This window comes from Lathyrus oleraceus, chromosome 2, assembly GCF_024323335.1.
Source record: "Lathyrus oleraceus cultivar Zhongwan6 chromosome 2, CAAS_Psat_ZW6_1.0, whole genome shotgun sequence".
Classification (NCBI taxonomy): domain Eukaryota; kingdom Viridiplantae; phylum Streptophyta; class Magnoliopsida; order Fabales; family Fabaceae; genus Lathyrus; species Lathyrus oleraceus.
The window spans coordinates 407214805-407238148 of NC_066580.1; the positions used below are offsets into that span (position 1 = coordinate 407214805).

Here is a 23344-nt window from a genome sequence, read left to right on the forward strand (position 1 = left end):
TTGAATTTCATTATTGTCATTTAATATATTGAAACTTTGACCATTTACATAAACTCAACTTTAAAATATTTGAAGATTTTCGATACAATCGAGATATGCATGATTATGAGAGTAGCAAAAACAGAAACTGCATGCCCATGAACATGGTACGTAGGATGGTGTAGGGCGTGACGCATAACTGAAATATTGGTAGAGCCATTTATACATGTGACAGAATTTACAGCTTTCGTTCTGGTTCCGTCTAGTAGTAGAGTGGTGGAATTAAATCTTCAAGCAGGGAAGCAAGTTTTCGATAAGTGGAGAGGATGTGGATCTGCAAAATTAGTATTCTAATGCTTAAGATAATTATTAAGTGAAAGTGAAAATGAATTGAATATCTCAAATTACACTATTTGACATTTATATGTATAGGCGGTTAGAATCGCCCGCGTGTGATCCGACACTTTGTGCGGATGACCGTTCGATTTGATATCAATGGTGAGAGATATGACGGAGGGTGTGATCATGTGTCCTTGATATAGATGAAGATTTGCAAGTTCTGTGTGAATTCCCTTTCAACACTTATTATTGGGTCTTCTTCGCTTGTGGATGGTCCAAAAGAGTTGTCCTTTAAGTCTTTGTTCTTACATCGTAGAGCGACAGTTTTATCGAGTTTTTCTTCGCTTCGAACTCTGGTGGAAAGGAGCAAAAGAGTCTTTGATGTGGGTTGATGTATTTGGGAGAAAGTGGATTTCATTCTTTTATTGTTATTAGTAATGTCTTGCAGGTACGTCTCAACATGTCACCCTATTTCTCACGATAATGATTATTTCTAGCAGTAAGGTTTATGAGTGTTTTTTGAACAGTGCGCAAAGAAATATTTACCGTTGGTGATGCATTTTGCACTTCCCAATGTTAAGGATCGTGCAGTTCATCTTCCGTAAAAAATATATAAGGAGTCATGGGGTTATTGAATTCTTTTTTATCACCATCTGTGACATTTTGGAAGCTTTTTTTTTTCATTTTTGTAATCTTCCTCAATCTCCTCCTATTTTTTCCTCATTCGTGCCTATGCCATCTCTTCTAGTAAAACATCCAATATATGGGTTATCGAGTTTATCTTCTCAAGCTAATGTCTAATTCTAAACTTTCTTTTTTTATACACTTGCTCACTTTATTAGGGTTACCGTAGAGGACAGTTGTGAGATTATGTTTCCTCTGCTTCATGCTTCAGTGAATTATGTTGCTATAAACGACTTTGTGAAGTTGTCTTTGTGTTGATCTTGCATTTTTCTTATGATTGTTTCTTTGTGTGTTGTCACTATTTTTCGACATGGACAACTTTCAACCTAGAACCCGAATGGCAACAAGAGATAATTATGCAGTGTAGGTAGACCAAAAGACGTTGGATACTGTTTCTGTATTCGTTGGTGAAGGTGGCTTAGATCATGCCTTTACTGAAGTGGGTCGCTCCTTATATTGTGGGGTGCTTTCTCCCGAAGAGGATAAGAGGAGTTTGCACGAAGTATGACAAGTGTGTCATTCCTCTCCATGAATACTTGTTTTCTTTTATATGTTTCTACCTTTCCTTCAACGACTTTGAAGTGGACATTCGGAACCATCTAATGATTGGTCATATATTTCCGAGGAGGATTATATGTATTTCTCAACCAAAGATGAGGTCGTTTGTCAAGAAGAGTTGGATGAACTAGCGTACAATACTCGTCGAGCGCCAATTGTCTTGGCCTTTGGTGTTGTCGGAAGGGTGATGTCTTCTTGCCCGGCCACCTCTAGAAGGAGATAGAAGTGCTTCAGGAGCATATCAATGCTCTTACTATTTAGTGATTTCGCTACTGAGATGAGCTTACTAGGACGGACATTTTGTTGAGGGAGATAGGGACCAAAGCGTATAATTTTGGACATATTAATGTATTGGCTGAGAAGGTGTCATCCCTTGTGCAAGAGATAAAGGCAAAATATAAAGCTCAATTGTCTGCCCGATCGGCTTTGTCCATAAAAGAGGTCGCTCTTGTAGAAGCAGGCCAGGATTTGGAATCTTCTCATAAGAGGGTGGAGGACTTGGAGTCGTCTCTGAAAAAGGCTTGAGAATGTTGGAAGAGAACTGGGGATAGTCTTAGAGAGATGCATCTGAAATGTGTGGAAGACAACTTCATTATTCTGCAAGGTTTCTTTCTAAAATGTTATTCAACAAATGAAATTATTTTATCCCATGATGCATATTTCTCGAGAGCAACTGCATCCTAATCTAGATATGATGGACGGGAAAACAGTCTTTATTGGGGACGAGTCAACCTCGTAGATTTATTTGTCCAAAAAGAGCATTCTTGGTGTAAAAATTGTTATAAATTAATCCCATAATAGTTACTCGATGGAATTATTTCATTTTTTCATTTTTTCATTTAACATTGATTTTATTTGTTATGATGTTGCTTTTAGCTCCCCAAGTCCGTTCTCTGGGAATTTGCTGATGTCTAACGTTGTTCCCTGAAGTTTGTTGGATGTCTTTGAGAGTCGTTCCCAACCAAAAGGTTGGTACCTCTTACCTTCCCCAAGTTTATCCTTAGTTTGAGGTCGATGTAGTGGGGACTCACTTATGCTCATAAAGTGGCTAGATATTGGGAGGGGGAAGGGGGCCAAATTACCATTTTGTGACTTGTTATGTTTGTCCATGTGATTTTCCCTGCGGGGTTTTGATTGCTTTGGTTATATGCCTTTAGTGTTTGTAATAACACCCATAATTGTTTTGCTCCGATGTTTTTATTACTTTAGTCGCTTGTCTGCGGCGTTTGCAACAACACCCCTGATTCTTATATATCATTTACAATCATAAAGGTTATAATTCAATAAAAATTTATTAATTCATTTTGATAATGAGAGTATTACAGGAATATATGATAAAGGAAAATTTAACCAATCGACGTGGTTGCTGCAAATTTTCCTATAGTTGAGTTGATACTCTGCACCCAAAACTTACTCAAAGTTTTCTCCTGGACCTCCTAAGTATGAACCACTTTTGAGTACTTATGGGGATCCATGGTCTTCTTTTGTAAGCAGTTTGATTATTATTTGCTATAGATTCTTGATGAGAGAGGCTATGTTGATCTCTATTTCCTTGTCTTTATTCCTTTATGATCGTGTTGCAAGGCTTTTTGTACCCTTTATGCTCCAAACAGGTCGACACAAATTGTTATCAACTCGTCGTGGACATTGTGATACTTTAACTTGAGGTAGATCGGGGAGGCCACCGCGTGCAACATTGTTGCAAAAGGTTTGCCTATGATACAGCTGTAGACACTCTTGCAGGGAACCAATAAAAATTGCAGGTCGACCGTCCTGGTGTCTCTTTCTTTTCCCAAGGTGACCATCAACTCAATATACCCCCGTATGGAAAATTATGGTGTCTTTAAAGGCCTGCAGGTCAGATCCTTTATATGGCCCCAATGTTTTTCTTTTAAGTCCACGCATCTCAAAGGTTTATGTGTACATGATGTCACATGAGATTTACCCATCAATGAGGATCGTGGATATATAAAAAATTCCATTGTTGTCATTATCACTAGGGAAAATTCCGTTCGGGATTTCTCCTACCTTTCCGCTCTCCCAGAACCCGAGGATTGGCCTTTATGGCTTCCCATCATAGGTCATTCCTTCTTTATTGCAGACTGTCATTAATTTGGTAATCTTCCTCTTCATAGTCTCCTTGGAGGAGGGTTTTTAATCTAGAAATACCTCTTATTAATGGAAGCAAAGTATTGTCGTTTCCATTTCCAATTGTCTTCTTTGGAGAATCCTTCTTTTATCGAGAAGACCCTTTCATCTTTGGGGACTCACCCTTTTCTATATGGCCTTTATTTTTGTCTTAGTCACCTCTTCGACCTTTGTCTCTGATGTACTCGGTGAGCCGACCCTTTTCAAATTTTCTTCTCAATTGCAATATTTAGCAGGAAGCACTCATTAGTATCATGGCCATAATTTTTATGGAAAGGATAATACTTTGATTTGTCTGTTCTAGATGATCCCTAACCGGATAGGGGTTCCTAATCCTGGCTTCTTTGAACTCAGTATTTTCACATTCCCGTTGAATTTTCTCCCTTGATGTGTTTAGAGGAGCGTATGCGAAAAAATCTGGATCAAGGTCCCTATTCCCCTCCATCTCTGCAATGGTTACTATCCTTTTCTAGAGCCCAGTCTTGCATAGGTTTTCTCACTTTGGGTATTCTCTTCAGCTAGGAGCTCTTCTTCGTAATTGATATAGGGATAAGCCATATTCAACAAGTCGCTTAAACTATAGGCTCCTTTATGTTTCAGATCTTATATGAACATGAAATCTAATATTAGTCCATTTTTGAAGATCCAAAACTTCAATCCATCGTTTGAACCTCGTACATATACAACTACCTTGGTAAATCTATTAATGTACTCACGCATGATTTATTTCTTATTTTGCATGATCCCGCTAAGTATGGCCTTGGTAGTAGATCGCATAGTTCCTTCTATGAGTCTATATTCCCGTCCATGAGGGTTTTGAATCAAGTCATGACAGCTCCCTTGAGGGTTAATGCAAAGATTTTACATTTCACGGCTCTCCGAGGGTACTAATAATCCATCATGTTATCAACATGCTCGGCGTGCTCATATGAATCTCTAGTGTAATCATAACTTTTCATCCTCCGGAGTTTATCAAAGGACTGTGGGATTCTGCTGTCGAGAATATGCACGGAGAGTGGGTTCCTCTTCCGCTCAAAAATTGTCTCATCTACGTCATACTTTTCCCTTTTGGGGAGTAGATAGCTTGTGAACTATGGGGTCGAGGAACCTTTGGTATAGTGCATATGTCACTTCTCCATTTGAAATTGGACAAGGGAGTACGATTTCTTCTACTCCCGTTATGAATTGGTGACTTCGGACTACTCTGTATGGTAAGGTTGTATCTACTGCAATTAATTATGGTATGATTGTGTGGTCTTCGCATGAAGCTGCCCCACATGTTGTGTTGGCTCTCAAAGGATTTTGTTGCAAGTTCTCTTCAATTCAAAGTATCATGTAAGGTAAGGCTTGGGAATTTTTTTGTCGTACTAGGTTGTAGACAATATTCAGCAATTCGATTGCTTCTTACCTCTCTATGTTGGCTTGCAGCTCTTGAATGTTTGGAAGCGTCTCGTGTCTAGGCAGCAACGATAGTGAAAGAGGTTGTTGTAAATTATTGACATGGCAGAACTATTGCATAGGTCGAAAGAGTAAAACATGGAATGTTCCCTGGTTATTTTTTGAAGGAGCAAGATCTTCTTGGATATAAGTGGACGGGAAGTTCACGAGGACTGCATCATCCTCAAGTAGAGGAGGAAGAGCTTTGTTAGCCTCAACGTTGGTGATCTAAGAGAGAAGATTATGGATATGCGTCTTTAGTGGAGGCACGATGGTTTTCGTGGAAAAACATTAGGAATAAAGAGTCGTTCCCACGGACGGTGTCACTGTTTTGTTTATGAACCAGAAACGAGTAGTAAATTGGTGGAATGAGGTCGTTGGGTGGTGGAACAAGCATCTGATATGACAGAGAGGGAGAAGACCTACAAGGTTAGCACTCATATACTCAAGTTAGTTACTGAGTGAAAAGTAGTATGAGAGTGAGAATGAATTGAGTACCTGAAATAGCAGGATATGATCTTTATATAATATGGGTGGTTAGAATCACCCACGTGTAATCTGATGCTTAATGCAGATGATCTTTCGATTAGATATCAACGGTGAGAGATATGATGAAGGGCGTGATCACGTGTCCTTGGTAGAGATAAGAGTTCAACTGTTCGGTGTGAATTCCCCTTCAGCGCTTGATATCGGACCATCTTTGCGGGCCTTGCACACGACACATAACCGTTTGTAAAATTATCTTATATTAAAGATTGAATGAATGAATGGTAGCTAGCTAGTTTCTTTGTATGAATCATTGTACGTAGACTTTTCGTTGGTGAACTGAAGAGCACTGGAGAAGTATTAACTAAAAAGTTGAGAATTCAAATATAGAAAATGAACAATTGAGTACTTAAAAAAGAAAGATTAGTTTGTCAATATATGTTTTAAATCAGCGTTCGTAACAAAAATCTAGAATACAACAACATAGTATTTTATATTCATGTGACGTGTTAAGTATAACTCATAAACAATATCAAGCATATAGGAGGCTAGCGAGCAGAGTGGGTGGAGCGAGCTTCGCCCTGTCTTTGTAGTTTGCCCAACTATTTGTTGTTTTATGGCCTATAATATAGATATAACATTTGTTGGGGTGGCAAAATGATGGATTGAATGAATATGGATTGAATTCCTAATGAATGGATCAAAATAACTCATTAACCTATTGACAATCCATTAAACATTCTTTAAAAATATTCAATCCAGTTCATCCATAAAGAAAAAAATCCAACAAATTCATTCATTAACATCTTTTTAATGGATGGATATCCATATATCCAAAAAATATTAATTTAAATATTTTATTTAATTTTTTTAATAATTTATATTTTATAGAATGAAAAGTGAAAACCATCACATTATATTATTATTAAATAAGTGAAGTAATTAAATTATAAAACTAATATTATTTCTAAGACAGGATAGAAATAAATTTTATCTAAAGATCTTGATTCACCAAAATATTTCTTGTTGAACATTCTAAAAATAAGTGTTCCATTATAAGCTCCCATAGTTAAACATGCAACACTAAACTTGAATCACTTGTCATATAATTTTTATCAAATAATTCTAAATCACCACCTTAATAATAAAAAACCTCAACATCAAAAGAGATAATATACTAATAAATCTAGCATATCATTTTTATCAAAATTGAATCACCATTCATATAATTTTCACCAAACAAGTGACATTTAAAATACCTGTAAACCTTTAATTACAATTGGTTATCGAAAGAGGTAAAATACTAATAAATCATTTTACTAATAAAATTATAATCGTTCAAGTATTCAAACTTCAAGTTATAACATCTTTGTAGAATGTTCTCCTAAAATATATGACATCTTCAAGTAACTTCATGTTAATGGAAAAGAAGGCTGAAAGGTCCTCAACAAAATCGGGTCCATCAAAATCAAATGCAGCTACAAAATAGAATCAAAGTAGAAAACAATTAAACATACATTAATTATAAAAGAAGATAAATAAAAAGAATACAAATAGAAAGGTTGAAGATACTAACCTGGAGTTCCAAAAAGCCAATCATGTGACATAACAATGCTTCAACATTTTCAGGTAAAATAGCGTTTTGATACTTGTCAAGTATACATCCACTTATACTAAATATTGATTCTGATGCAACTATAGTAATTTGAATACTCTTATGGTCACGTGCCAATATAGAAAATTTGAGATATTTACTCTCATTTGCTTTCCAATATTGTAAAACATCCAAATCAACATATTCCTCATTGTTAATTTTTTTTTTCATTCAAATAAGTTTCTAAATCAAACTCATTTTTTGATGGTCCACACGATTTACTTTTGTAAGTCCCAAAATCCTGCAAGTCATTTAAGGGAACGCTTGGACTACCTTTAATTGACCTTTGTGAAGATGAAGTGATTGTCTCATTTAAGGACTTGAGATATTCTTGAAAAAAAAGCTTTCAACTTATCAAAGATCAACCTTGTAACTTGTACTCCCTCACTACCTAACAACCTCACATAGCACCACTCAATAAACTGCGACTTATATCTAGGATCTAAGATGACAGCAAATTGTTACTTAAATTAAAACAAAAAATAAAGTAGTCTTCAATAAAATTGTTACTTGAATTGTTTTTGTTTTTATTCTCCAAACTTCATGTGAATTTTTATCATTACTGCTAAAAAGAAATGTAACTGATAAATAAGAATTATAAAACATAGGTATCAAATTGGTTCATAAATGTCGAGTTTGTGTATGGAAAATTACCTTAAAGTGAGATATCTCGCAGAAGAGACTGGGGTTATGAGAAATGGTCGGTGTTGATTTGAATTTACGAAAGCCTAAACGTTGATATGAATTGCGATTGTAGCATCGGATCGTTGAGATGAATTTCGATTGTAGCACTGAAACGTTAAGACAAATTGCAATTGTAGCACCGAATCCTTGAGATGAATTTTGATTGTAACACCGAAAGATTGAGATGAACTGCGATTGTAACACCAAATTATTGAAATGAATTTTATTTTGTAGGCCGAATGTTAAAAAGAAATTGAGGAACACGAAATTAGGGTTCTTGTTTGGAGAGGGAGAGAATGTGATTCAATTAAATCACTGATGTTGGGAGAAAAGTGAAGTTTGAGAAAAGCTTTTTTTTCCAAATGTTTTTTCTTTTTGTTTTAAAAAAAGAAATTTTGTTTAATTTAAATGTTTAATATATTATTTTAACAAAATATTTTATTTAAGAAGTAAATAATAAAATATTATCCAATGAATTTATAAAATGAGATTGATGGATTCAATCCATCCATATAGTTTGATAGATGTTGAGATATTAGATATAATCCAAGTTGAGCTATATAGCCCAAGCCCAAAGCTAATTAGGATTTAAGGTTTGTTACTTAGTTTGTTATTTTACTTAGTATTCAAGTCACTTAGGTGTAAATAAATAGACATTTTGTAATTCAGTATCATCATTCAATTCAATAATACAATTCTTATTTCCTTATTCTCTCTTTATCTCCTCACTAAAAGTGCCTCAAGCACTAACAAATTGGTATCTAGAGCTCCGGTTAGATTCTTGATCATGTTTTTAAGAATCACACGTCAGAGATCGTGTTTCTGCGATCGTGGGTTATTGTTGATCAATTGTTGCAAAGATGAATGGTAACGAAAATTTACCAAACTTCCTTCCAACTCTTGACAACAAGAATTAGCTTAGATGGAGAAAACAAATGCAAACTCTATTTGGATTTCATCTCATGAAGGGTTATGGTGAAACCATAACTGATAAGATGATAGTTGAGAAGGTAATATGTACGTTCACCTCTCACTTTGATCACGTTATAATTGTAAAAAGTGGGGTCATTTGGCCAAGCATCGTTGGTACAGGAAAGACAAAGGGTTGACAAAAGGCAAGGATAAAGGAGCGAACTTTGCACGTCAAGATTCAGATGATTATGATGATATGGTGGTTATGGCTGCAGTTGCAGATGAACATGTCGAGTCCAAGATCTGGTTCCTCGGCTCATGCTACTCGAATCACATGATTGGTAAAAAAGTATGGTTAGTAGATTTCTACGAATCGAAGAAGAGCAGGGTCAAACTTGCTGAAAATAGCTCGTTGAAAGCTGAAGGTACTGGAAACATAGTTATTCAAGGGAGTAATGGAGCAAAAGCCTTGATAAAAGATATACTCGATGTCCCTAGAATGAAATGCAATTTGCTAAGTTGTTGGGTAATTGGTCGAAAAGGGGTTCTCGGTGGTTATGAAATATGGCGCCTTAGAAATTTTCGACATCCAGAATAACTTCGTCTTCAAATCTCATACGTCGAAGAATAGAACATCTAAGACCATGATTACTTTGACTGAGGTATAATGTCTGAAAACAGTTGTCGACCATAAAAATAGTTGGTTGTGGTATCTGATGTTTGGCCATCTGAATTTTAGGTCACTCAATCAACTGATCACTCAGGATATGGTAATTGGTATACCAAGTCTTAAGATGCCCAACAAACTATGTGAATGTTGTCTAGTCGGAAAGCAGTCCAGGAAGTCTTCCGTTTCCACTATGCCAATGAAATCCTCATGCCTACTTGAAGTTGTACATTCAAACGTATATGGTCATTTTTTAGGAGCATATCATTGGTGGAAACGGGTATTTTGTTTTGTTTGTCGATGAGTTAAGTCGAAATTTGTGAATCTATGTGATCAAGAGAAAGGACGGAGTATTCAAATCTTTAAGAGATTCAAGATGCTTGTCGAAAACTGGAATGAAAAGAAGATCAAGGTTCTGCGAACATATGGAGATGGAAAATACACATCCAAGATATTTGAAGTATTTTTTACAGAACATGGTGTTGATTATGAGGTAACTTCTTATTATACTCCTCAACATAAGGGAATAACATAAAGAAGAAACAAGACCATATTGGACATGGCGAGATGCATGTTGAAGCAAAATAATTTGTCAAAATCCTTATGGGGTGAAGTTGTTTCGACTGATGTTTATATACTGAACATGTGTCCTACCAAGAAGCTGAAGAGCAAGGTTCCAGAAGAAGTGTAGAGTGGCAAACAACTACCAGTGAGTCATCTGAAGGTGTTTGGCTCTATGTGTTACAAGCATGTTCCTAATGCAAGAAGGAAACTTGATGACAATAGTGAACCTATGATTCTGGTAGGATATCATAAGACTAGAGCATACAAGTTATTCAATATAATTAATCAGAAGACTATGATTAGTCGAGATATTGTGATTGATGAAAATTATTCCTGGGATTGGAATTCTAGTAATGCAATTGACAAGTCATTGATGAGCTATGATTTCGACGAAGCAAGTAATGATGTCAAAGTTGAAGATATTGTCCATATTCCAGTTAAAGTCAAAGTTGTTGCTGAAATACCTGAGACATTCAAAGTCATAGAGGTTATGGCTAGCACAATTCAGAGACCTCAAAGAACTAGAGATCGTTTAACAAGACTTCAAGACTATGAAGTGATTTGTGATGATGAAGTCACAACAGATGAGGAGTAGTTCATTTTGCTTTACTTGCAGGTGCTGAACCAATCAAGTATAGTGAGGCTTTAAAGAATATGAAGTGGAAGTCTGCTATGGTCGAAGAGTTACAAGCAATTGAAAGAAATAACACATGGGAGTTGGTCAAATTTCCATCCCATACAAAAGATATCGAAGTGAAGTGGGTGTTCAAGTTGAAGCACAATGTTGATGGGTCGATAGCAATACATAAGGCGAGATTGGTAGGTTGAGGATTTCTTTAACGAACAGGACTCGACTACTCTAAATTCTTTGCACATGCCGCAAGATTGGAAACTGTACGACTAGTGGTAGCTTTGGCATGTAAGCAAGGCTGGTCAACATTTCACTTAGATGTGAAATCGACATTTTTGAATGGACCTTTAGATGAAGAGGTGTATGTCACACAACCTCTTGTGTTTCTGATTCAGGAGAAAGCAAGGAAAGTATACAAATTGCATAAAGAGCTTTATGGTATCAGGAAGGCACCTAGGGCATGGAACAAGAAGGTCGACTCATACTTGGTCGAATTGAGATTCGTCAAATGCAAATCTAAGAATGGTGTCTATGTTCAGGTTGTGGCACAAGATATAACAATCATCTGCTTATATGTCAATGACTTGCTAGTAACTGGAAATAGCTTGAAGAACTTGTCAAGTTCAAAGAGCTGATGAAGAAGGAATTTGAAATGTCGGATCTGGGAAAATTGTCATACTTCCTAGGCATGAAATTTCAAATGTCGAAGCAAGGTATGATGCTACATCAAAGAAAGTATGTCAAGGAGATACTCAAGAGATTCAGGATGGATTATTTTACTCCTACATCTTTGCCTATCAAACCAAATTTGAAGTTGGAGAAGCATGGAGAGGAAGACAAAGTCAATGCAACTTTGTTCAAACAAATTGTCGGATCTTTGAGATATGTGTGCAATAGTCGACCTGATATATGATTCTCGATCGGATTAATGAGCAGATATATTAGTGAACCAAGGGTGTCACACATGAAGGCTTCAAGAAGAATCCTGAGATACTTAAAAGGATCGACAAACTACGGAATTTTATTTTGACGAGACTCTGAAAGAAAAGAAGCTATGGTTATTTGTTATTCAAATGTTGATTGGTGTGGAGATAAGGAAGATCGAAGAAGCACTATTGAATATTTCTTTCAAGTATTTGATGCCCCAATCTCATGGTGTTCGAGAAAGCAATTTGTGGTTGCATTATCATCCTGCGAGACCGAATATATAGCAGGATCCTATATTGTGCCTCAAGAAATTTGGATCAGATATTTGCTGGAAGAGAACGAGGTCGAAGTGAAGAAACCTCTGATACTGCAGGTCGACAACAAGTCAGCCATAAATCTCGCGAAGAATCAAATTTTGCATGGAAGAAGTAAACACATAGAAGCTAGATTTTACTTCTTAAGGGAAAAGGTAAACCGATGTGAACTTGAAGTAAGACATTCCTTAAGTGAAGCACAATTGGCCGACATTTTCACCAAAGGATTGAAGATCGACATGTTCCTAACGTTGAGAAATAAATTATGAATAGTTCATATCGATAATGATTAGTGTGTTTCGACAACTTGGATTATAGGGGGTATGTTGAGATATTAGATATAATCCAAATTGAATTGTGTGACCAAAGGCCAAAGCTAATTAGGATTTAGGGTTTAGGATTTGTTACTTAGTTTTTTTTATTTTACGTAATATTCAAATCACTTATGTGTATATAAATAGACATTTTGTAATTTAGTATCATCATTCAATACAATAATATAAACATTATTTCCTTATTCTCTCTATCTCTCCTCACTAAAAATGTCTCAAACACTAATAATGAATGGATTGAATTAAATCCATTAAATTATTTTTTGTTTGATGGATAAATTAGATGAATTAATTATTGGATGGACCGGACGGATATTCCTTTAATGGATTTTATTGCCAGACTTAGACTTGTAACAATGTCAATAATAGAGAAACTGCAGCACTCTATAGTCATAGAAACGAATGCACACTTGCCTAAACTATGCAACCAACCATCGAGTGTTGCATTCTCTTGCGATTTATCGATTCTTTTTTCTTCTTGTTAGTAGTTGTTGTGATATGAGTTTGTCATTAGTGTGTTAGCCATATTTAACAAAGATTCTCTATAACAATTGCAAGCAACAATTAACAATTGCACTTGCACCATCATAAACTTTGCAGTTTATTATTTATTAACTATTGTATTTTAATACCTCATATCAGAATTATTCACTCTACTTTCTGGTATAGATTTTTTCTGCCAAAACTAAATATATTCAACGATTTGGTGAATAAAGATCGTTTAAAAAAGATATATGGAAATTCTGAGTTGCTTATTTTCTCATCAATGTTGTCATAAACTTTGTCATTTTCTTTTTATTTGCATGCTTCATATACATTGTTATTACCAACCAAACTCTGCATCATTAATAATTCTCAAGCATTAAGCAATCTCCACCTGCTACCAATCGATCATTGTTGTCTTCATTGCAGGGTTAATGTTATACTATAATCACCTTTTTCATTCAAAATTCTTAGACGCCAACACCGTGTTTCCTCCTCAGTCACATTTCATAAAGCAAACTTTTTGGTGGCCATTCAGAGTCAAAGACAATGTATCATTATTTAAATGATCAACAGAGATTCTCACGCCATCTAAGGGTGTTGTAGTTGTGTGGTAGGAAAGAAAGAGACAAAACGAAAGCTACGTAGAATATAGATCATGTGATGAATTTACCATTTAATATTGTATCAAAATTTAGACAAATTTTACCCTTATAAAACTTATGTCTATGCATGCAATGACTGCATCATGGTAAGGAAAATTGCATATTCAAATCCACAGTGCAATATATCAAATATTACTGAAGCTATGAATTTGAATTCTATTTATGAAACATTTGTTTTCAACTAATGATATAGATGATCAGGTTGGTTACTCAAAAAAGTTTAATTTTTCTTTTGAAAAGCAAATGAGGTAAGAGGTTGAAAAATTGCCGACACTTCTCACCCGTTCTTAGTTTCCCATTGAGAAATGTTCTAGCTATGATGTCACACCCTCTTTGCAGAACATATAAAACCTCGAGTTTTGTCACTTTTCAAAGGTCAGAATTATCTAATTGTGATCAAAATGTCAAACATTAGATTTTAGAAAATAAAAATATCATGTACGTGTCCTGGTATTCTTTGTATCTAGAACTAATTGTAACACCAGTTCTTCATTTTTCTTCCTTATTTTAGGTTTAGGGCAGGGCTTATTATTGTTTTAGGATTTCGAAAAAGTTTGAAAATTGATTTACACCATTCAAAAAATTAGTAATAGGAATTACATTTTAGGTCACACTTTTTAAAAGGTTTCACTGTACAAGCTGAAGTTCTTAGAATAAAACAATTCAATTAAACCGTACACTATCTTAGACACCACTTTAGAATATAATTTAATACAACAATGCTATTCATACGTCACATTTTACACCAAATACATATACTGTATATACTATTCACTACGGTGAACAGTGTTTTTTTTAATTAAAAAAAAATATTAACAGTGAACCGTGTATAAACAGTACATGAACAGTGTATGAACAGTACTCGTTAACCGTAACTATAAACAATGTCTTTAAAGTAATGAAATAAAGTTGATTAATGAAATGTAAAAAGTTGGTTAATGAAGTGATGAAGTTGGTTAATACAGATACAAATATTAAAAATAATTTTTATTTAGTACACCAAAGTTGATTAATAAAAAGTAAAAAGTTGGTTAATAAAATTATAAAGTTGGTTAATAAACGTTCGGTTGTCCAAATAAATTTTGAGTAGTCTTCAAAATTGGTTAATACAATATAAAAAGTTGGTTAATAAAATTATGAAATTGGTTAATCACATAATTTAAAAATAATAAAATAATATTTTTTTTTATATTCTCTTTAAAAAAAATATATTATTATAATATTTCACTGTTCACCGTATTGGTGAACAGTGAAAATATGGTGTAGATGTAGTTTTTGGATGTAGAAATATCATTTCTCAATTTAAAATGATAGTTGATTGATCACTTTAAATAATTTTTTGGATGGGAAGAAATTTATAATCCTTTTAAGAGAAATCAAGAAATACTTGAAAATTTTAACGATCTGAAAGGGGGAGAAGTGAGGTCCCGATAGCTCAAAATCACAGAGAAAAGAATGAGAAATAAAAAATTCAGAAAGTTTTTGATATGATTTGTAAAGTGATTGAAGGTGTCTATTTATAGTAAATTTCGGATGCGATTTTAGATTTGATCCATAAATAGCGGGTTGGATTATTGTTCGTTGAGGTGTACAGTTGGATGAACCGAAATGTGAGAGAAAAGATTGGAACGAATGAATGGTCTCTTGAGTGGGAGAGATTTTGGAAATAGGTTGCACCGCTTTCGAAATCCTAGACACAATCAAATAACATAAGACTACAAACATATGATGTGGCAACGACTATAACAGACAAATTAAATTATAATTTTTTGCTAAAAAATATAAACTTTTTTGGTAAAAAAAGATATAATTAATTCTAAACCAAGTCAAGATGATACATACTTACATTGAGCCTCTTGCGTAACTAGTTATATTAAGCATTTTAGCTACATCTTGGAATATTTTTCTTGACTAATTCTGTCAAACACTTTAGGTGAACAACTCTTGCTTAATTGGTTATGTCAAGCTCTTTAGCTGAAAAACTCACACTCAGATGCTGGAACACATGCTGGAACACATGCTGGAACATCTTATTCTACATTTTGCCTAAAATACATCTTGTAAATATGTTGTTTTACCTAATGTAGTCAACCAAAAGGAACCACAAGAACTCCTTTGATCTCCCATTCATTACAACTAATGGTGATGACCATGGGATCATCATTGGGAGGGTGGATGCTAGCTGAGTCCTTCTTAGAGAAGGTGATTGTGGCTTCTTACATATTCATCTCGCATTTGCCTTCAACATTAGGAAGGTTTTCTATATTCAAAATTTGGTGAGCGTAGCTTTTATAGGCTGGGCTAGTTTCCTTGCATCCGGGGAATCCTCTTGCAATAGTATTGAGTATCTAGCGCACGACTTTGCTGACTTCACCTTGGGATGCCTCTTTTACCTTGATGGGCCTGAGGCTCTCTGTGTCGTCTCGCCCGGGAGAGCTAGATTTTTCTAGTTCGCTGGAGGAGTCTCCCTTGACATACTTCTTGGGATATCCTTCTTGGATTCACTACTACAAAATAGACCTTTCTTAACACCCATTTTACAATGGTTTTCCTGTTAACGTGGTAATATCTCTTTTTTGGACACTTTTTTTGTATTTATAAATAGAAATTTCACTACGGTCATAATTAACAACTGTAGTGAAATGTACCTGGAGTGAAATGGTTTGAATCCTAGCACCGAAAAAATTCCATTTATCGTGACATAATGGGCTTGACATTGTATATCACCACGGTTCTTATAAACAACCATTATGTAAGGTGCAATCATTTCATCATGGTTTGTATTATCAGTCGTAGTGAAAGGTGTTACTTATTTACATATAATTGAAATTATCTCTCGCTTCAGTACATAACAGTCGTCTCTCTCAAAACAAAACCCTGACATATTTTTCACTCGTCCCTCTAAAAAAACCGTAACATCTCTGTCACTTGTCTCTCTCATATGGAAACCTCAAACTTATGCAGCGAATTTGTCTTCTTCGAAGGGTTACCTATGTTGCATCAAATCTTAACAAACGGCTACCTTACAAGTTCGTCTTAACAATAGTTTATGTTTCAAAATTTATTTATGTATTATTGTTTTTATTTTAACAGCTTGTTTCATAATGTTTGAACTTTCTGCTTGTTTTGACTTGTAGGTAGGAATGTTTATTTCAATAATAAGGATGAAGCTAAAGTGAGCGCTGCAAACTTGTGTGAAAGATCCAGAATGACATCCATTCAAAATTAACACATGTCTGCAGCTCTCACTTCAGCTTCATCCTTATTTCATTGTGGATGCCATTATAGGAGACAAGTATGTTTCTGAAACATTCTATGAGTTAATATGTTGTTGTTGTTGTTATTAATAAAAGTGTTATGTTGTATGTAGTTTATGCTACGTGTTGATGATTTTATTGTTTCTAATAAGAGTTGTTTATTGTATCTTGTATGTTGTTTGAGGTTTGTTGTTGGTGAATATTGTTGTTAATGTTTGTTTAAAAGATGAGTTTATTATATCTTATGTGGTTTGAGTGTTTTTTCAATCCCTTATTGAATACATAATTTTTCAGATTGCATTAGAAAATTATAATATGATAGATAAAGTTATATTAGAAAACAAGTGCATGTACAATTCTAGACAAAAGATCTTGAGCTCGTTATCTGAATTTCGTTCTTTAATAGTTAGAAACTTATTTAATGTTTGTAGTTCTTCAACCGCCAATTTCTCCATCTCTAATTTTGTTTGCAACGTAAATAATATTTTGCAAAATGAACTAGAGGTGAAGGAATGAGAGGTTGAAGAACTAGGAGCATTAAACAAAGTTATAACCGTTAAAGAGAAAAATACGGATAAGGAGTTGAAGAACTCTTGTCTAGCATTGAACGTGAACTTGTTCTTCTAATATAACTTAACTTTGCATATTGTAATGTTCTATATCAGATTGAAAGATTATATGTTTAGTAAGCATTAGCTAAATAAGCATTTCACATAATTTATAATAAACTCAGTGTATATATCACAACTATTGTTTACACCAATCGTTGTTAAATGTTATGCGTTAAAAATATCATAACGGTTGTTTAAAGTAATTGTTGTGATAGGTAGCATGCTACATAGCTTATAATCATGATTGCAGGACCATGGTGGGAAGCATTATGCATACAACCACCCCTTACCTCAAAACGGTTGGTAGACGTGGTGGTATCCCTTTTCCACCCGTTGTGAAATGGCTTTTACGTAGAAGTGAGTCATTTTCATTGCTCCCTCTGTTTGCAAAATTTCCATACCCTTTAGAGCACACCTCAAGTAACCATCGTCCAATATATAAACCCTTGCAAGAAGTGAAAGTTGTCAAATGTGGTATTTAAGGAGTTTTTTAAAATCATCCTCACATTAGAACGTTGACACATACTTTGGAAAAGGTTCCAACATTAATGCATTGTCATTAATTGTTCCAACAATTCTCTACTTGAATTTAAAAAAATCATAATTAGCGTCAAACACTTCTATAAAATAGTAAATCGTCAAAGATGTTGATAGACTTGAGCACACATACAACTTTTCTTTAGGTGTATTTTGAAAAATGTGTTATTATGGTGATGAACATCAATCTTAGTTTAGTGAACACTCGAGAAATATCTGCATGAGATGTCATATGAAGTGTCCTCACTTCCACATTCACAAAGGTGAGTATTTCAAGAGTATCTATGTATCTAGGTACTCCATTCCATATAAAGTATAATTATTAACAATTTTTATTATCGTAACCTCTAATCGCTTAAAGAATCATGCTTACTAGCATGACCATTCTTGTATCATTTTAGAACTTGTTATTATCAATTAAACATAACTTTTGGAATCTTTAATTATTTTAGGTCAGGTAATTATTATGAGGGATTCATTAATCTATTCATAATAGTGTAGCGGTAAATTCATGATCATCAAGCTATGGATAAGCTAGAGATTAAATAACAAGAGTCACCACCGCGCTTTTATTGTTTCCAAGGGAAAAGGGAAAAAGTACGAACAAAACCCAAAAGTAAGAAGTTTTCAAATCAAAACTAATAAAATGACAGAGATTACAAGTAAGGGGGTTGGTTACACAGAGGGAATGTGTTAGCACCCTAAGTGTCCTAGGTACTCCTAGGGAGCCCTTTTTGTATGCATATGTATTTGGTACAAAAATGATGTTTACAAACAAGTAGAATGGGGGGATGAGAAAAGAATTCATTAATTATATTTTTTTGTTTGACAAGACCTTCGGTCTTTTGCCTACGTACCAACATAAAAGGGATCAAAACCTCGTAGTTTGTGATACAAATTTCAAAGTGGATGCATTGCTTTTAACAAAAAAAATTAAGTTTGAAAGGCACAAAGGTCTGAAAAATGATTTGAATGAGTTAGTTCTTTTTTGGCTTTTTGAAATTTTAGGTCAAGTATAGTTAAGTCTATTTACAAGTTTGATTAAGAAAAGGAAGTTTGAAAATTCAATGGCATAAGGCCAAAGTTTCTATCTTTTGTAAAGTGGTCAAAGTTTAGAACAAAATAAGCTCAATCAAAGAAGATTTTGAAAAAAAAGGGAGAGATTTTGAAATTAAAGCAATGGGGAGAAGATGAAGAGACTAATCCTATGCACAAAATTAAAAGTTGAGAGTTGAAAAGATCTGACCAAATGAGTAGCAATCCAATAGACAAGAATGTCAATAGAAACCCAGAATTCCCTTGGACTTTTAGAATCAAGCAACACACAAATGCACAATTATATTATCTTGAAGAGCAAAGGCATCAAATAAAGATAGCCACATCCAAGCTTTAGCCATTCCATGATCTTCTTCAAACTTAGACCATGTAGCAGATGAATTCCACAAGTCACAGGTTCAAAATAACAGCTACACAATGATCATGTTAAAGATGAACTAAGAGGGATCTTGAATGATGTATCAGATGAAGTTTCAAATTGCAAGCACTTGGTTTCTCAATAAGTTGGCATTGGTCAAGTCCTTTAGCATAGGAATGTTACCTAAATTCTAAGTCCATTTGTCCAAGATCAAGCCAATAGTCCATACAAAAGTTTTGTAGGATTTTTGTTGTTATTATGTACATTAATGGTCAAAGACCACACAAACAAGCAAAGTATACACAAACAAAATATATCACACAATATGGTCCAAGTGAACAAAGTGAAAATTGCATTAACATAAACAATTAGAATGATATGAACAATGGCAAATGTATAAAAGTTAGAATTAAATGACATTAAAGTAAATGGCTTGAAATTAAAAGTTAGTTGTTAATAGGTTAGAAGTTAGTATTGTTTTGCTTTTGCTTTTCATTTTTAGACATTCTTTGGAGAATACTCAACCCACTTATCACAAGCATGGATCCTTGAGCCAAGACATCTTCCAAAGGAAGGAAAAAAGGCCAAGTTTCCACACAATACCATGAAAGAGGGGAGACTTACAATCTCACTAACTAGAATGTTATGCCTTTTATGTCACAAATTTAGCGCTATATTAAGCAATCGTAATTGGACTTATGTAGAAGTCACAACTATTTGAGGTCGGACAATAAAATTTTGGTGTTAATGCATGTTAGAGACATAGTATTATGGACTATGCTCATGAAACATACCACACACAAAAAGAATATGCAAAAGATGTAGCCTAATCTCATCCATACTCATGTTAATTTTTCAATTAACTAGCTTTAGGACTTTGAGATATCATAGGCCAAATGAGATGAATGCATAAAGAAGGGGAATAAGATGAAGAGGGATGGGAATAGATGAAAACTCAAATTGATCAAAGGAGGATTTTTACCAAATTAATATCATCCATTCATTTTGGGAGATGGAATGTACATTCCATCAATCCCCTAAATCCAATGATATTAACTTGACAAAGTCAAATCAACCTTGACCAAGGCCCAACAACAAGAGTCAAACTCAAACAAGTCATCACAATTGGTCAACAAAATTAATTAGCATTTATTCAGATTAAAAATACTAAAATAACACATTTAAATTAAATATGGTTTGTCAAATTCCTAAAACCTCATCAAAACACCAAATAAATGGGCATGAGATTTATCATAGGTCAAACAAGGTCAAAGGACCTTGGAGAAAAAATTTCAGAATTTTTGAAGACTTAAAAGTAGTTTTAAACAATTAAAAACAAATTCAAAATCAATTAAATTATGAAAAATATTAATAATGATCCAAAAAATAATTTTAATTCAGAATATGAAAGAGGAAATTATTTGAAAATTTTGGTGAAACTCTCATATTTTTTGGATCAATATTAAAATTAATATGAATTAATGAAAATAAAGCAATTAAAATGAAATTAAAATAATCAGAAAAAATGTGGACCACTTGATCTCCCTCATTAATTGAGGTGGCAGATCAAGTGGCCACCAGCGTGCGTTCCATGGTGGACTTGAGTCAACGCGGCATAGGCTTGGAATTTAAAAGCAACGTACGAGATTAAAACAATTTGAAAAGGATCAATGGCTCTGAACCATGCCAACACATCACCGGCGTCCAAAGACCAGTCATCTTCTCCGGTGACCCTGGCCGGACTGGTTCACTCATCACAATCAAGAAAATGAAAAAGGAGGACATGATCTGAAAGAAAAAATGGCATAGAGCACAAGTTTGACCTCAATTTTAACTAATTTCACATATATAGAAAGATATGAGGAGTTGAATTTTGAGGTGTGTTAACTGAGTTGCTTCGATTTGACTTCTAAGCAACTCAATCTTCTTGCCTACATTGGTAGGACTTCAGACAATCAAAGATCCAAGAGAATTGAGTGGAATTAAGAGAGAATCGAAGAGATGAAATTTTCTAAAAAATACCTTCAATGTAGGTCTGGATTCAACTGTTCTTGCTTTGGCTTGTGCTTGATCTTGCTCAGTATGCTTGCAGAAGTGGATTAGAATGCACAAAAGATCTTGGATCCCTAGAGTTTTGAATCTCAAAACAGTGAGAATTCAACTCAATTTCCAAACGAAATTCTCAAGTTTATCCTCTCAAATGGAAGGTTAGGGGGTTAGGATCAAAGTTGGCGCAAATGTGTGTTGAATTCTGAGCATATGGAGCTCTATTTATAGATGGATCATGTGATATTTGCACCTTCCAAATGACTTTCCAAAATTGGCAATGAGTGATGCATGGGTGCATGGGCGTGTATAGGCCCATGAGATCATTCCATTTGATCCACAATTTAGTGTGAGTAAGTCTGAAATCAACTTGGAATGCAAGGCAAATGTATATGGAAGCTTGAAGTTTGATCTTTGCCAAATGATGATATCATGTTCAAGCCATGCGCAGCCCTAGCAAATCTTGTCCAAAATGGATGAAATTGGACTTTTCGGAAAGGTTAGATCAAGAGAAGCAACTTTCATGTTCAACACTTTTCCATTTGGATCTTGTATCATGATGAATTTTGAGGTGGAATTTTGGAAATTTCAACATATTGAAAAAATTTCTAAGTGTCAAACCATATATCTCAATATTCCACCTTGCTTAACTTTATATGTGAGCTTCAAATGAGAAAAGTTTCTTCATAAAAGTTGTAGCTCTTTCAAGTACCTTCAAAATTGTCACCAATTTCATGTCATTTTGATTTGGGATGATAGAGTTATGCATTTTTGAAGTTTGGAAAAATCACTTGTTCAATGGTATAGGTCAAAAGTGACCTATAATGTAACCTCATATCACATGCTCATAAAAGTTGAACTTTCTTTCACTACAAACATCAAAGTTGAAGTAGACATCTTGAATTGGATTATGAAACTTGGAAATCTTTCATCTCATAAAAATTGAGCAAGTTATGGCCTTGGGAAGTTGACTTTCAAATTAGGGTTTAGACAAAATGACCTATAATGTTTCAACATAGAAAATGATTTTCCAAGCAAAACTAGCTCTAGGTCTCAGCATGAAAGTTGTTTAGAATGTAATTTAGAGTAACGTTTCTCTTGGAATAATTTTCATATGGTGAAAATTATAGGAGATAGGGTCTAGGGAGACCTAGTTTTGATCAGATGAATTCATCTGGCCAACCACCATCAACCAACTTGCTAACTTTCAATTCTTTGGACTTTATTGGCTCATGGAAGATCATATATGCATAAGATGATGAATTTTAAAGTGTCCCTTGAGAAATTTTATCAAATCGTGAGATAGCTTGTTGGAGAAGTTACTCAAGATACCCAATCAGACTAGGGTTTCCAAGGCAAATCACCCTCAAACTCTTGAAGAAAACTTGATCAGAATAACATGTAGGACTCAATGGAACTCATATATGATGCTCATAACCATTCTTGGATCAATTCATGGTTGTGCTCTTTGTCATGAGGGTCTCAAACCCTAGATATGAACTTGATGAATCAATGTGATCATGCTCTACCTACAAAAGAGTTAGGCAAATGCAAAGACATATTTTTGGTATTTTGGTTAGTAAAATGATAATATACAAGTATGATACAATCACATAGTGCTTGATGATCTCTCCCAAAACAAACCCAATGAAAGAGGGGTAAGGAGGATGCCAAGGTATGATCCCAATGCTAATGCTTATGATGAAATTGCATGAGGGATATTAGGATCAAAATTAGGGTCTTACAGCTGCCCCTATTTAAGGACATTCTAGCTGAGGAGGCGAAGGTTAAAATCTTCATCTCGACTCAGTAGAATGGGCTTAAATAACAACATATAGAAACAAATTTTGGTCCCTAAGAGACCTCATGATGAAAATGGTATGAATGCAAAAGTTGATGCTTTGTGGGGAAATATTGCCACAAAGGAAAAGAAATTAACGAGACCAAAAGTCCACTGGAGTATAACATATTCCGTAAGGAAAACTCACTGGGGAGACAGAGACTCTGGGGGGAGG

The 23344-nt window shown here is 34.5% G+C and overlaps 1 protein-coding gene across 1 annotated transcript; it reads left to right on the top strand.

Moving 5' to 3' along the window:
- The first annotated feature begins 8904 nt into the window (after positions 1-8904).
- On the top strand, positions 8905-9479 carry LOC127123451 (uncharacterized). Its single transcript, XM_051053670.1, has 2 exons — positions 8905-8979; positions 9030-9479. Exons 1-2 carry the CDS (start codon positions 8905-8907, stop codon positions 9477-9479), a joined length of 525 nt encoding a protein of 174 aa, XP_050909627.1.
- The last annotated feature ends 13865 nt before the right edge of the window (positions 9480-23344 follow it).

Bases quoted from the DNA above. Each gene is read 5' to 3' on its own strand.
- LOC127123451 (XM_051053670.1), top strand. From the start codon at position 8,905: ATGCAAACTCTATTTGGATTTCATCTCATGAAGGGTTATGGTGAAACC. The intron at 8,980-9,029 runs GTAATATGTACG...AATTGTAAAAAG, and splicing joins ATAAGATGATAGTTGAGAAG to TGGGGTCATTTGGCCAAGCA.